The sequence below is a fragment of the Empidonax traillii genome, unplaced genomic scaffold, assembly GCF_003031625.1.
Source record: "Empidonax traillii isolate 1590-97213 ecotype Southwest subspecies unplaced genomic scaffold, ASM303162v1 scaffold412:size659165, whole genome shotgun sequence".
Lineage (NCBI taxonomy): Eukaryota > Metazoa > Chordata > Aves > Passeriformes > Tyrannidae > Empidonax > Empidonax traillii.
In genome coordinates, this window is record NW_020955605.1 from 65,010 (window position 1) to 80,666 (window position 15,657).

At 38.7% G+C, this 15,657-nt stretch overlaps 1 protein-coding gene across 6 annotated transcripts in view; it reads left to right on the top strand.

The window, feature by feature from the left end:
* Window positions 1-214: 214 nt before the first annotated feature.
* TAFA5 (TAFA chemokine like family member 5) overlaps window positions 215-15,657 on the top strand; it is a 417,543-nt gene continuing 402,100 nt past the window's right edge. For all 6 annotated transcript variants that reach the window (XR_003572393.1, XR_003572392.1, XR_003572395.1 and 3 more), the window contains exon 1: window positions 215-1,263. Coding sequence is in view for 1 of the 6 variants with exons in the window: in XM_027893925.1 (XP_027749726.1) it covers window positions 1,152-1,263 (112 nt within the window). In the remaining 5 variants the exon portion in view is untranslated. The remainder of the gene's footprint in view (window positions 1,264-15,657) is intronic.

A 15,657-nucleotide genomic window follows, 5' to 3' on the forward strand; every position in this document is an offset into this window, starting at 1 on the left:
CTCCCCACACCCGCCGGGCGCGGCGCCGCCCCGAGAGCGGGGGAGCGGGGGCCGGAGCGGGGCCGGAGCCGGGCCGGGGGCGATGCGGGACCCGGGGCGTGAGCCCTCCTCCGGCGGGGACGCGCTGGCGGAGCGGCGCGGGGGAAGGACCGCTGTGCTCCGAGCACTGTGCACCTGTGGGCGTGACCGCCGGCCCCCTCCTCCTCCTCCTGCTTCTCGTTACTTGAAGGGCCGGCGCCGCTGTAGCGGCAGAACCTGAAAGCGGAGCGGGCGGCGCGCAGAGAAGAGAGGAGGACACCTGCCACCGCCGACCCTCCGCCTGAAGTGTCCCGGCCGCCTCTCGCCCCGTCGAGCCGCAGGACCGGCCGGGAGGGGTGCCCAGTCTGGACTGGGCGGAGGGGACGGGGCTGTCCGGCTCCGCCGCTGTTCTCGGCCGCTGGCGGGCACCGCCGCCCCTCGCTCCCCCGGGGGCGCTGCGCTGGGGTGCGGATCGCCCTCGCCCCGCGGAACTGCCTGGCCGAGCCCTGCCCCGCGGGCGGGCGGCGGTGCCCCCGGTCTGCCCTCGCCCCTCGGTGCCGGCGGCCCCCGCGGACATGCTGCCCTGCGCTGGGCGGCGGCGGCGCCCTGAGCGGGGGTCGCCCTAGAGCGGCGGGAGGGCGGGCGGGGGAGGCCCCGCGTCAGCACCGGCGGGGCCCGCGCCCGCCAGCGGGGGCTGCCCCGGGGAGGGGGGAGGCGAGGGAGAGGACAACAAGCGGAACAACTTCTGCAAATTAAAAAAAGGGAAAGAGAGAGACAAAAAAGTAAAAATAGGGTCGTTCGTGGGACATCTTCGAAGCTCAGCACCACGCGTGGCGTCCAAGCCGCAGTGAAACCCTCCACGCCAGTGAATCCCACCACAGTGACAAGAGAAAAGCTGTCTGTGGCCACTGCACCAAAGTCTCGCAGGCGTTAGAGTCGCCTTGGCTTTCTGGCTGGAAGATGATTCTTGCGACAGAATCATATTGCTACTGATGATGAACTGCAGGGTCGTTGGAAGATGCCTTCCTTGAGGATTACATCTGGAGAAAGGCCATCAGTCAAGGGGCGAGCTGGCTGGTGAAACTGTCTGACTTCCTCCCCCCCTCCACCCCCCCAACGGGGAAGTGGCTTCAATGGCTCCATCTCCTAGGAAAAGCAGTAGGAAAGATGCCAACACCTTGCCAAGCATGTCCTCAACTTTCTGGGCTATCATGATTCTGGCCAGTCTCCTAATCGCTTACTGCAGTAAGTACATATTTGTCGTGGTGCGTTTGCTGGGCATAGATCTATGCCCTTCCCACCTAAAGTAATGCTTCTGGCAAAGGCCAAGCTCTAAAGCTGGTAGGCATAGGTGCTTTGTCTTAGACTTGCCCCTCAACATCTCTCCACAATCCCCTGTGGGAAGGCATGTAGACCGACACTTTAGTACTGCTACATCTCAGGAGAATGAGATGTCCCTAGGTTGTAGATGTGGCATTTCCAGTGCAAGCAGTAACATCTCTTGGATTCTAGAAACAAACTTTTTAGTGGTAGTAACTGTGATCCACTGTTCACTGTTTATTATCAGTGTTACCAGATTTCTCCCAGACTCCTCCACATAACACACACTCCTAACTCCATCCATCGTCTGTGAAAAGGAGCTATTTTGTTTATGTTCATCCTTTTAGGAAGCACATACTTAATCAAATGACAGGTGTCAACATCCCTGGGATCATATGTGATTCTCTGACTGAAATTCCATTGGAACAAACTGTGCCACTCCTTGGCATATCCTCAGCAGTTTAGTTAGTTTTGTCAGTTTTAGAGCTGCATCTCAAGCTATCAGAGTTTTGTATATTTTTTTTCAGACTTGATAGATTGTCGATTAATCACATTGGGTTGTGGATAAAGTATCTGTAAGAATCAAGTACATAATATTTTAAAGGTCTATTTTTCCGAGTTTTTTGGTTGTTGTTTGTTTGTTTGTTTTGCTCTTGGCAAGAATAATTTTCAAGCAGTTATATATTGTAAATAGAGTTAATGCCTATACTTCTATTGAATGCAAGTTCAATAGTACTTGTACCAGAGTGGGAAACTTTTAAAGGGAATAGACAAAACTGTTTCTATGCAATGATAAAAAAATACATAATTTATCAGGAGAGACCTGCACAGCTTTGCCAAAATGAATCTCCAGTGTATTTTCCCAACCTGAGATGAAGAGGTCTGTAATTTACCTATGGTGTGTATTCATTTCATTAGCTGTCTCATAAAAGATTTTGCACTAGGCTTGTCTTGTTGAGCTATAATAGGTGTAGGTTATGATGAGTAGGAAATAGATGCTGTTTTCCAGGAGCATGCTGCTGCATTTCTTAACCCTGTATTCCATTCCCTCTGACTATATTATATTCACATTTCTCTGTGTGTTTTTTGGGGGGATTTTTTTCTGAAACAAAATTTTAATTGGTTAAGAGAACCTGTAATTCACTTCTTTTCGCATATTACAAAGACTCTTCATACTGGTAATAGTGTAAATGGCTTATTCCAAAAAGAATAATGTATTTTGTAATTATTTTTTTGTAATTTAGCACACTTTGCATTACACTTCTCATTTAAAAAAATCACATTAAAGTGGTCACACTTTTAAATAACCTAATTTTGTGCATAATGCCATATTCAACCTCTTAATATAGAGGATATACTAAACAACATAGTGGGATTTAAAAGAAATTATGTGTATACTGGGAGTGCATATTACAGGATGAGTAGTTCAAGTGTAAAGGGAATTCATCTGGATGTTAGTAATAAGAAATATTTTATTAAGTTTGTGCTAGAAATACCTGGAGAGTCCCAGGCTTTTTATGAGAAGATATGAGTTCTTCTGTGCATATATGTTCTATTAGCATGGCTTCAGAAAGAGTTAACCATAAACTCTGACACTTTAAAAAATGTTTATGTTCAGCAGTGAGAGGTTTGACAATGTTTTGTTCTTAGGAGTGAAGTTGTCCCTTTGAATTATTACATATTGTTCACTGTTTATTTTTTGCATTGTTTACTGATGCTGTACAATACAAATGTTGGCTGATAATCTGAAGGCATTTTCTGGTGTGCTTAAGGGACCAGTTTCTAATTAGTCCTCTCAGCCAGCGTAGATGGTGTTCCTCAAACGTGTAGTACGCTCTTCATTTCATATAGCACTGAAAAGCATCATCCAGCTTAAAATATGCAGTGTCAAAACACTCCACCATTTATGTAATGCTTCAGTGATTTGACAACTGCAATTCCAAATGTTAATGAAGCACCATGAACATTTTTTTCTAGCGGTAGTATTTGAAACATTGCAAAAAATGTTTTTTGCTCTGTGGAAAGAGGGAAGGTGTTTAAAATCAAGATTAAAAAAATGAAGCAGTTTCTAGGTAAAGTAGCACTTAAGATTTTATGAATTCTTTTAAAAATCAACTAGAGTTTAACCAGACTTTTTTCATCTGATGTCTTTTGAAGAAAAGCATAACTGGGTGTGGAGGGGGACATGATGACTTTAAAAATGTTTTTAAAATAACAGGCTTGCCATATTTCTTAGTAAAATGAAAGAAGTAAAAGGAGGGAACTTGACTATGTAAGGTGTTCTGTATTTTTCCACACACAATATATTCAGGTATATGGAAGTATACCGATTTAAATTTCTGATATCAAGCAGCATTCTGTAAAAAACAATAAAGGAGACTATATTAGCAAACCAATTACATGAACCTCGTATTGGATTCTCTCTCACTGTGTCATTTTACTACAATCGATCTCTGCAGCTTCAAAAACAAAATTAGAACTTTTCCATTTTTCAATTTTTTATAGCACTTTAAATGAAATTTTCTATCTACCTTGCTTATTTCCATTTTTAATCTGTTAGAATGACAAAGCGTATTCCTGAGTCAGTTATATGAACATTGTTTCTCCTTCTCTTGTGGATCATTGTTTCTGAAAATTGTTGTACAAGAGTCATCCCTATTACTGAGAGCAACCAGTAAACACAGTACTCTAAGTTCCACTTGCAGATAAGCATATTTAGAAAGCATGTTCTGGGTGTACATGTACAGCCCATTAGGCTCTCATTTATACTTTAATATCTGAAGCCCAATTATATTCCCACTGATGTGGCAAAATGATAAACTGATAATTTTTTCTTTCTTAAATGTTTAGATTATACTTAGGGATAGTGGCTCCATCCTATGGTGGAAGAGAAACCTGCATCAAATCAATTAAGTTAGTTGCTATAGTGATAAATATAATGCAATATTCTTCAACTGAAGAAAAATGGCCTGATTTGGTAGGCTCTCAATAGGAGGAGGCAAAAATGAAGTAGTAGAAATAGACTGTGTCATCAACAAAGAGTTAGTTATCTTACTTAGCAGAAGCATCAGTAAAAGTAAAGATACCCTCAGAAGGTTGTCCTGGTAGGGGGTGGCCACCTTTGATGGCAATTCAGATTTAAAAGAGTTGTGACATTTTTGGATCCCAGACATGCATCCCCCATACTTGTTTAATGAACAGTAGTAGACCAGAGAGAAGTACCTCAAGTGTATACCTCATATTGTAAAGGTAAAATGAATTATTTTTTTCTTCTTTGTAACTGGAATATGCATTTCTAACGTTACCATGTTAGAAAGTTTGGTAAGAGTAAGGAAATTTTCTGTGCTATCACAGCTACATGCTACATCAAGAATCTAAATAACATAGTTTTGATTCAGAAGTACTTTTTAGTGCATTTATTCAGTTGACTTTGCTGTAAATACTGAGGAGCTTTTTATATGTAAATAGTAACTTTTTAAACAACATAAGATTCAGCTTTTAGCGAAGTTGTGGCTGTTATGAGCTTTTGGTTTTCCTTATTTTATACTGTTTTGTAAACATAAGGAATAGAACATTAGAGCCCTATGCTGTTCTGTTAAGGTAATACTTCTAAGGCTGAGCAAATGGGTTTTTTTGAAAGGAACCCCCAAAATTGAATGGTGCTTTTTGACCTTCTTGTTTTAAATATTGTGTATGGAAGAGAGAGGTATGAAGCCTAGCATTTATGCTGACTAAATGCTGATAGTAGTAGGATAAAAGAATATAAACCTCCAAAATGCAAAATATTTCTCTAAATGCAAAATATTCCCCCAAAATAACTCTACACTTTTTCATTGTAAGTACAAGTTCTTTCACAGTAAGAAGAAAGGGAAAGAGGAAGTGTTCTCCTAATTCATTATTTCTTTTGCTGTCAGAGTACAAACTTAGTACATTGTAATGATGACATACTGGTAGGTTATATTAAATGACTGATTCTACAGCCTACTGTTTCAATCAGTGGAATTTGTTTAGCAGAAAAAACCCTTAGCATAAATAAAAAAAAGTGTCTCAAAGATTTTACATGGAACCATGCAAAATGCAGGCAGTTCTGGTTTGGGCTGAGGTAGTTTTCTTCACAGTGGCTAGTATGGGGCTATGTTTTGGATTTGTGCTGAACACACCATTGATAATAATGAGATATTTTTGTTACTACTGAGCAGTGCTTATGCAGGGTCAAGACCTTTTCTATTTTGAGTACTGCCATGCTGGTGAAGAGACTGGGGGTGTATGGGAGGACACAGATGGGACAGGTGACTCCAACTGACCAAAGGGATATTGATATGACATCATGCTTAGTATATAAAGTGGGGGGAAGAAGGAGGAAGAGGGGAAGGTTTGAAGTGATGGCGTTTGTTTTCCCGAATAACTGTTATATGTGATGGACTCCTGCTATCCTGGGGATGACTGAACACCTGCCTGCACATGGGAATGGTGAATTAATTCCTTGCTTTGCTTTGCTTGCATGCACGGCTGTGGTTTCCCTATTAAACTGTCTTTATCTTAACCAATGAGTTTTCTCACTTTACCCTTCTGATTCTCTCCCCAGTCCTGCTGGAGGGGGATTGAGAGAGTGGCAGTGTAGTGCTTGGCTACTGGCTGGGGTTAAACCACAAGTTCCCATGAAAAATATTATATTGACTACACCTGAAATTGAGATCCTGTTACACACTGGGTAACACTGCTCATTTCAGAAATACCTTTTTGTTGTCCTGTTCTGGAATTGCTTTCTGCCTAGAAGACACAGGTTACTATGGTGTTTAGGTCTTACTGTTCCATTATGCTATTTGAGACTGCCAGCAGGGATGGTAACTAATTGTGACTGACACCTGGACACCTCTCCAACAGGAGCCACCACATCATCATGCGTAGGCTGCTGAACAGCTGTTAGGTGGTAAATGGCCACTGCAAATTTACATTGGATGCAAACAAGTCACTTCTGAATAAAAGCCTACAGCTCCTGTTACTGATCTTGTATCATTCGGATCACTTTCTCTGTCTTCAAAAATGAAAACCACAGATTTTTAAAGTATTTTCTACTGAGCTGTAATTTTGTTATGTTTTCTGCAAGGATTACTGTATATGTATTTTTCCCAAACTCTTCACACAGAATAAATGTGACATAGAGAGCAACTGTCATTAGTCAACTGTTTCTTTCAGTCTGCTTTGTATATTGAAATGAAAATAATGTTTTTCTGATGTTAAATAAGAAAAGCAAGATATTAAATCCTGTTTCTTTATGTAACATCCCAGCTGCTCCCTTTGAAATAGATTCAGTTTTTGAGATGAAATCAGTACTTTGCACTTAATGACCTCTGCCACGTACTACCTGTCAATGTGAGTACCAGACTGACACTGAGATTGTCTCACTAGTAGTGTTGTGGTCTGTCCAGATGATGTATTACATAGAAGTCACTGGCATCAACATACGACATGTCTTCTTATTACTTTTAATGTTGAATTCAACCCTTTAAGGGGTTTGAATTCTGGTAAGTCTTATTGCGAGTATAACCAACTGATATAGATGGGTGTAATGGGAAACAGGTAGGAAGGGGAAACAAGAAGGAAATGGATATGTTAAATTAAATATATGGCAGAGGAGTATTCCATGTCTTTCAAAAGGATCAATAGCAGAGAGACTGAGATCTCTTTGACTTGCCTTTTTTTTATGCTGTTTGTGTATGTAATGTGCTGTATTGTTCTTACCATATACTACAAAATAGTATTGGGAGCATGGAATAGAGGCCCCCTGCTACAGCTGTGTAAACAGGGGCTAGATTGGGTTTTCTTTTACCGGGGTCCTATTAATCTTTTAGTCTTTGCTTAGTGACTCCACTGAAGAAGTAGTAGTAAGTCCTTAACTGATATTAGCTCTGATAAGTGGGTATTTTCTCACTCATGCTTCTTTGCTAGAAGCAGAGTCTGAAATATCTCAGGTTTTAAGATGTAATTTAGTGCTTTCTTATAGAGTGCTCTGACTGTAAGTCTATTACGTGAAAAACACACATAGGCAGTCCAGCATCTGGTGTGTCAATAATGTTTATTAGAGGTATGCCTTGAATGTTATCAATAATTCAAAAATGCCCTTGGTTATTGGAGCTGTGTACAGGAGTGTTAGATACATAGGTAAATCCAGATAGCTTTGATTAATATTGGTCTTCCTGGTCTGCATATTCTTTTTTGCTAAATTCAAACCAGAATGTTTTCATGCTTAGGCTCATGTTTGATCAGGTGTGCTGTTCCACTGTTGGACTGGGGATCTGTTTATTTTTTTCTCTGTTTAAATCTAAGTTACACTGCCTTCTGCACAGATGGTTGGCAAATTTGCTTATTGTAGATATTCTGGGAAGTCATCTCTTCATGGATATGGTTTAATGTTAGCCCTGCAAATAGGAAAATGTTATACCTGTGTGAAAATATATGGAATACTTCTCTGCGACATATTTAATTGAAAATACCTATTTCCTTCTAGTTTCCCTTCCTACCTGTTTCCCACTATATCCATCTATATCAGGGGTTATACTTGCAATGGAAATAAGATTTACCAGAATTGAAAACATATGAAAGTTAAATAGATTATGTTTTCCAATATTTTTGGTATAGAGATTTATTTCAAAGACTTTGTATATGTTTTTCAAGGGACTTTCTTTGGCTAAAATGCATGGGGGTTTGTGTTCATGTGATGATCTTTTGATGTCCTCAAAACTGTGTGGCCTATGTATTATTTTGATTGCTGAATGAACTGTGTCCTTGGACATTTTTCTTCAAACACTTGATTGATCTCAGATAACAAGAATGTATCTCATCTAACTCTGTTGTGAGGATTGTAACTGACTATTCTTTGGAGGAGTCTGAGCAGCAAGCCCTCTGGTTCTCTCCTGAGTAACATCTAGTTACTCAATATCATCTGTGGGTTTGCATGTCAACAGGTTTCGGCGGTGCCTGTGGCACAGGACAGCAATAAGGAAGTTGCCTCTTTAGAACAAAATATTGTTTGTTTTGCCAAATGGTATGCTGCTGTTAGAGAAAGCATGATCTATATGTAGAGAGACCTGTAACTAGTATTTTTCTGGCTGTTACAGTTCCTTTCAAGGCTGTAGGTTGGTGTGACTTATTTTTAGTTTTGATGATTTAATATTTTTTTTGTAATTATTATTTTCATATTTCGGACTCATAGAATTGTAGAATGGTTTGTGATAGAAGGGACCTTTCAGCTAGGTTCAAACCCCCTGCCATGGACAAGAACACCTTGCCCATGATCAGATTGCTCAAAGCCCCATCCAGCCTGGTCTTGAAGACTTCCAGGGATGGGGCATCCAGAACTGTTCTGAGCAACCTGTTCCAGTGCCCCAACACTCTCACAGTAAAGAATTTCATCCTAATATCTAATCAGAAATAGTTTCAGTTTCATCTGAACAGGCCTGGTCTTTCCTTACTTCAGATTTCTGCAGTATAGTCGTCTATATTTACTGTAATCTCATAGTAAAGTCAGTAGACATTTTTACAATGCAGTTCATGTGACCTGTTTTAGATATATGATATAGTTTGAGCTAAACTGTACTGCTGAAGTGCTTGTCTTTGTTGACTATAAGGCAGGTTGGACAACTTGCTAAGATTTTAACATATATGTTATCACACTAATCTAGTCCTTCATTAAAACATCTTTAGAACGCTGCTTATTTTATTTTCAAGGCCCACACTTAAAATTTAAGTGTTTAATGCCAAATAACTGATTCAGTATTTCTGTAGGGAAGAAAGAAACGTAGAAAAATGGGCTTGTGATACAGATTCATTAAGACTGTAGGTCAAGACATTGAACTACTGCAGCAAAGGATTTGTACAATTCGAAGGATGTAGTTGGTATAAATTACTGGGATATTCTGAGAACATCTTTGAAAACATCTTTGAAAAATATTTTTTGCAATGTGTTTTTTCTTACTGTACAATCTCCAGTTTCCTTGCCAGTATTATCATTCTAAAGATACTGTCTTTCTCCAAAAAGTTGGAAATGAGGTGAATTTTTGAGGACTGTACCGAAGGTTATCAGCTTTACCAATTTTTTTTGTTCATTTTTTAAGCCTCTTCCGTATGGAACGATATTGAACACGTCTCCCATGCAACCTTTTATAGTGTGATTAAAACATTTGAATCACCTTTATCTACTACTGTATTATGTAAGGAAAGGTTTAAACGTGAACAATGTGTATAAGAAGCATCAGGGGCAAAGAAGACTAGAAATGCTTGCCTTGAATATAAAAACAGGTACAAAGTGCATTGAGTGTTGAAGTACCACCCCCTTGGCTTCTGCTTTTCCTTCTCCCTCACCTGGAAAATAAAAGCTATGTATCAAAATGTTCATGTTACGGGGTTATTTTTGGGAGAATATTGGGTTTTATGACCCGAGATGTTCCTCCAATTCTACATTCATCACTCTGAGTGCTATTTTTACAGTTCTATTCATCTGGAGGGATTTGTTGTCTTCCATACCTCATTCTCTTATGTTTTTGTTCAAGGAATATATTGGTTTTCACTATTTTCCAGTGTGTATATCTTCATGGACATTCTGTCATAAAGCTGACCAATTCTGGTTGTGCTCCCTGTGTTACTGGGGAGCTCTCGCTTGATCCTGTCTGCAAATGTAATTATTTTCTAATTTAATCTTCTTTAGAATGCCTTAATTGTTGAGTTTTAGGAATGGTATTTTCCAATTTATTGCTCCTACTAAAAAACCCTCACACAGTACTCCCCCTTTTCTCCCCTCCAACTGGAGGCACAAAAGGCAAAGATCATGAGTTGAGGTAAGAACAATTTGCTGCAAACAGCCATGGAATAAGAAAATGAACAGTAGTAGCAACAATATTAATAACTAAAATGTACAAAAGAGAGAGTGGTTTACATGCAAAAGTGCTGACTGTGAACCCCACGACAATAAACAATCCCATACGCTCCACCCACCTCGTTTTCTTGACCCAAAGGAATCCCTTCTCCCTGAAGTGAGAGTCCCTTTTCTCTGCCTCAGCAATGAGGTGAGGTGGTATAGAATAACCTCTGTGTCTTAGGCACACCACCTCCTGGCTACTGCAAAAAGATTAGCCCTGTCCTGGCCAAACCCAGAACATTATTTTTAGCTTTTAACATTTATGGTGCTCAAAGGGCCTCCTTTCCCAGTGTTTTTACAGAGTTCTGTGAAGTGCTGCTGTGAACTCTTAGGATGGTAAGCTGAATGAACTGTCAGTTGTGATTACAAAAAATAAATTTCAAGTATTTTGGATATAATTTCAATTAATTCATTTAAAAACAATTTATAATGCTTGAGTTGGTGACATTTCAAAAGTGTTTTGTATGAAACAGCTTAATGCTTATCTTTTTCCATTCTGACATTTGATGGCAATGAAGGTATACCAGTATATTCTTTGGCACAAATATTACACTGACTTCATAAGATTGACATTGTTTACAGAATATGGAATATTAAAATTCATTGTCTAATGTTTTCTCAGGTAATTCATCTTTTTATGGAGGAAAGGATGTCCTTTAGAATCCTCTATTTCATAGAGTGAAAGTAGTATTTTCCTTTTGGTATTTTAATATCAGCACAGATGAAAATCAAATGAACCACCTACCTGTCTCATTTTTTTAGTTAATTCCCCGATTTTTTTTTGTCTCCATCAGAGACCAAATGCGTGGAGCTCAAGAAAACATCTCCTACATTATCCTATAAGAGCACATTACTAATATATTTCACCACCTTTTCTTTCACTCTTTGTAGTAATTGATAACCATTTCCTTCCTGAGAGCTTCTTTTAGAATTTAGTGCTCGGGGTTGCCATACAATCCCAATATTAATATTTTCTATTTCTATATTTTTCAGTTTTGCTTTCTTATTTTTCTTATCTAAGGTCAGGTGAATTGGCCCTACTGTTTGTCTTGCCACTTCCTGAAGTGCTTTTCTGTTATTCGGTATGACAGGTACAGCTATGTGAATAGCAGTTTGCCAGTGATTTCTCAGACAAATTAACTTGATATATGTATGGAGACTTTTTTGTGTTCTGTTTTTTTTTGCCCCTGCATCAGGTTCTCTGAGCCCAATTATAAACTCCGTGATATAGCATACTGTAGGCTTGAGTGTAAGTACCTTATTAGTACTTAGTAAATTGGCAGTGTGCATACATCTAAAATTAGAGTTTAAGTTTTCTTCTGCGGTTTTCAATTATTTTGAAAGTATATTAAGCAACAGATATGATTATGCACAGAGGATGAGAACTGAAGTGCTGAGAAAAAATATGCTTTCAGTTTCAGTGCATGTAATTTGAACAGACCTTTTAAGTTGCCAAAATGCTGGTGAACCCCTGTGGATGTGAGGTTATATATCCTTTGTCATGACAAGGGCATATAAATTTCAGATGCATGTCAGTATTACTGAGGTCCTACATGTTTTGTGTGACAAAAGACACCTATCTTGAAAGTGGGTATCAGGAAGTGGGGCTGAGCTAGTTGGTTTTGGTCTTTGTTTGAAAGTGATGGTGACATAAAGCATATGCAAAGAAAATTACAGAGCTACAGAGCTCTTCTGTAAAGTCAAAGAGCAATGTTTTAGAAGTATGCTTTTGACCAATTTCATGTTCTTTGCTTTCTGATTTACTCCTCTCAGTGTATATTTCTATAAATGCACATATTTATTCTCTCAGTATATCACTGTTGCTGAATTTAAGGGATCAAAATGTAACTTTTTGCCCCCACATCTCCAAGTTTTTTGTTTGTTTGTTTGTTTGTTTGTTTGTTGTTGTGGGGGTTTTTTTTCCCCTGGAAGATCTGACATTTTGCCATGAGTTTGCTTTGGTTTCGTTGTTGTTGCTTCTGCTTTAATTTTTTTAAAAGTTTAACCTAATTTAGAAGGAAAAAAATACACATATAAAGAAATAATAGAGGAGTAAAATTTCTAATTAAATCAGATACATGTGATGGAGAACTGTCAGAGAAAAGTCTGTCCTTAAATAATGAAAGCTTGTGAGTCTGTGCTGAGGTTTGTTTGATAGTTGCTTTTTTTCTTACTTACATCTTCCTTATCTTTTGGATATTTCTTATTTTTCCTCCTGATTTAGTCTCCTGTTCTGTTCCACATAGTTTTGCTGACAGACTCGCACAGTGCAGATAAAATAAGCAGAGGAATACACATATGAAATATAAACAGAGGGATAAAAATATGAGAAGACCATATGATACTCTGAGTCATCCATCTTAGTTTTTCCTCATTGGAAAGAAATTAATTTATATCTTGTCTGGAATTTTTGAGAGGAATAATTTGTGGTTTTACTTAGAGGTAGGTTAATCAGGAAATAAACGCAATATTGTTTTCTTCCGTGGGTCCTTTCAGCAAAATTATATAAAAGCACTGAAATACTTAATATCGATAACAATAAGGTCTGTAGATAGGTCTATAAGATAAATAGCTTTAATGGGTCATAGAGTACGAGATATGTGTAGGACTGCAAGTCATTGAGTTGAGTGTTTGCTTTCAGGCTATGGATTCTGTGTCCAGCCTTGTCTCTCTGTCTTTTTCACAGGCACCTGAGACCGAAACATTACTAGTACTCAGGAAGCTGTACCTGCTGAGAGCATCCACTTCTGTCTCTTTGCTTAATTCAAGAACTACTGTAGTGGAGTAATTAAAGTGGCTACAATCTATCAAAATTTTAGTTCCTAGCCTTGATAGTATTTTAACTGAGGGACAGGAAAATTGAGATCTTATAGAAAATGTATTGGTAAACTCATTCAGTTACTGTGTACACTCAACATGAATCTTGACCACGAGGTTCATCCACTGTTGCAGTGCTTAGTTCTATAAAACACAATAGTTATAACAATTAAAATATATTATCTCCCACACTGAAAGTAGCTCTTGTTGGGACTGCACTCAGGCAGAATGAATGTTGCTTGATACATTTAAAACCTACATAACAGTTGGTATTATTCCAGGAAAATTACCATAATGTTTAATTCCTGAGAACAAGGAATTTTAACAGGTTTAAACACACAAGATGAGGAATGATTTATTGCCTGTAAACAGTTGAAAAGACTCCTTTTGAATCAATTGCAGATAGTGAAAGAGAATTAATGGTGAAAAAAAAAGACTTCTTTCCCCTGAACATGGATTTAAGGTAACTAATACTGAAACAACACACTGGAAACTTGTAGGAGTGTCTGAGCCAGTGGAGCTAACCAAGGAAGAAGAGCTTCCACATTTGAAATTCATGCAGATGGTATATCAATATTTTTTACTTCTGTTGAAATTTAAGTAAACAGCTTGTTTTGAAACCAGCAAGATTTCTAAAGGTAATTTTGAGATATGACTTAAAATGCGCTGAAGTTCTATGTTCAGTTTAGTTTCTACAATGTTTTAAAACTTATTCATCCATATGTGAAACTTCTGCAAATACTGGAAATTAGTTCCTTTTGTTCCTACAGCCTATTTTGGAGAGTGATTCTATCTGTACTGATTAGAGTACATGTATGCACAGCATAAGACTCATGTTATAGTAGATTTTTTTCTCCATTGCCTGACTAGATTATGTACACATGAAAAAATAGATTTGTGTAAGAGGGATCTCAATTTTCCATGAAGATTACTGATCTTACATTAATGACGTGTTTCCAAACATAAATACATTTTCTTCCTATGTTTTCAGTAACATTGAAAAAGAGTGGCTGTGGCATGTGGTTTTGCAGGATAGGCATAATGCATCTATTATTTTTACCTTTTATGGAAGACTTACTACCTCAAGGGACTTGAAGATTATTTTTAAAGAGAAGGGAGTAAAAACCTATGGCAAAAATTCTTGTGACCAGCAAATTGGCTGGTAGATGAATCAGGCAAGGGAAAACTAGTGGTTTTTACACTTCAAGTATGAAGAACAGACTAATTTTGTGAAACTCAAAAAAACAAGTGTCAAAGAGTTTTATGGACCCTTTTACCTTTTTGGTTCATGAAACACTGCAACAAGCATGTCCCTCTCTCTCCTTTGGAGAATAAATAGCTCAATTTATTTATAGGAGTATTTCCATTTTGTGTCTAAAAGAAGAAAATTATTGTAAATTAATCTGAATAAATTGGGTTTGTACTTTATTCCGTTGATCTTGTGGGAATCAGTATCACAATGATGTTACTATCATCATAAACTTTTGTTTCTTACACTTCATTGTGAAGAATGACAAACATAATAGTTTTTTTGGAATGGTGGTGAGGTTAGAAGTTACTTTCATGGACCAGTGCAGGCCTTTGAAAATCTGAAGTGGATTTTGAACACATTTTTATTGCTTAGTCGATGGTTTTGAATTTTGTCTCATTTGAAGCTTCATTTCCACTTGAAATCACAGTTTCCTCTTCCTTTCATACATGCAGTGCAGATCTGGAGAAATAATTAACACTTCAACCCACAACTGTAAAGCAGGTAAGTTCCAATAAGCCTCAGATTAAAACCAGGGGGGCATTTTTGCTTCCATGGCATCTGAGCCAAAGATGAGGAAGAAAATAAGTCTTTGAAGCTGTGACCTGCTTTAGTGGCACAAACATATTTAGAAATGGAAGCGATTCTAGAGCAAGTTTGCTTTTTCTAGTACTTCTGTCAAGCTTCAAGGATTATTTTGGCCTTCCCAGATTCAATTCTTACCAGCTACTCTTTAAAGAGGAGATTTTTACAGAATTTGTCTATGTTCATGCTTGGCATAGGGTAGAGTTTAATGCTGTGTGCGGCTTCTGCTGCTCTTGTGGAGCAGATCTAGATTGTGATGAGGAGTAAGTAGCAGGGGTGTGAGCATTGTGAGAGTCTAAAGATGGAAGAGAAAAGGAATGCCCGTACTATCCAGCATTTGTGATCTGAGACAAATGACCCAAGTAATTTCCAGCTATTACTGCTTGTGCTGTGCAGCTGTCTTTGGGATGAAAGTAGGAGTATTTGGAGATCAGCTGCATCAAAGGTGCCAAGTCTGTTAGAATTGATATGACTGTCTTCCTCTTCCCTATAATGTGGAGGTCATCCAGCAGTGCCACAGATGCTGTCTCAGACCAATGGCCTGGGTTGAAGCCCAGCTGACAGGTGGTGTAAGACAGGAGGGTTTTTTACTACTTTACTGAATATTTTGCTTAGGAAAAGGTGATCAGATTCTTGTCAGCAGCTGGAAACATGTCCAAACTGGGGTGTCAGACTGTTGCATGGTTTAGTACTTTCAGTGCCTGGCCAGGAGTCATAATCAAATGAACAGTCTTTCCAAGCTAAATAAATGTGA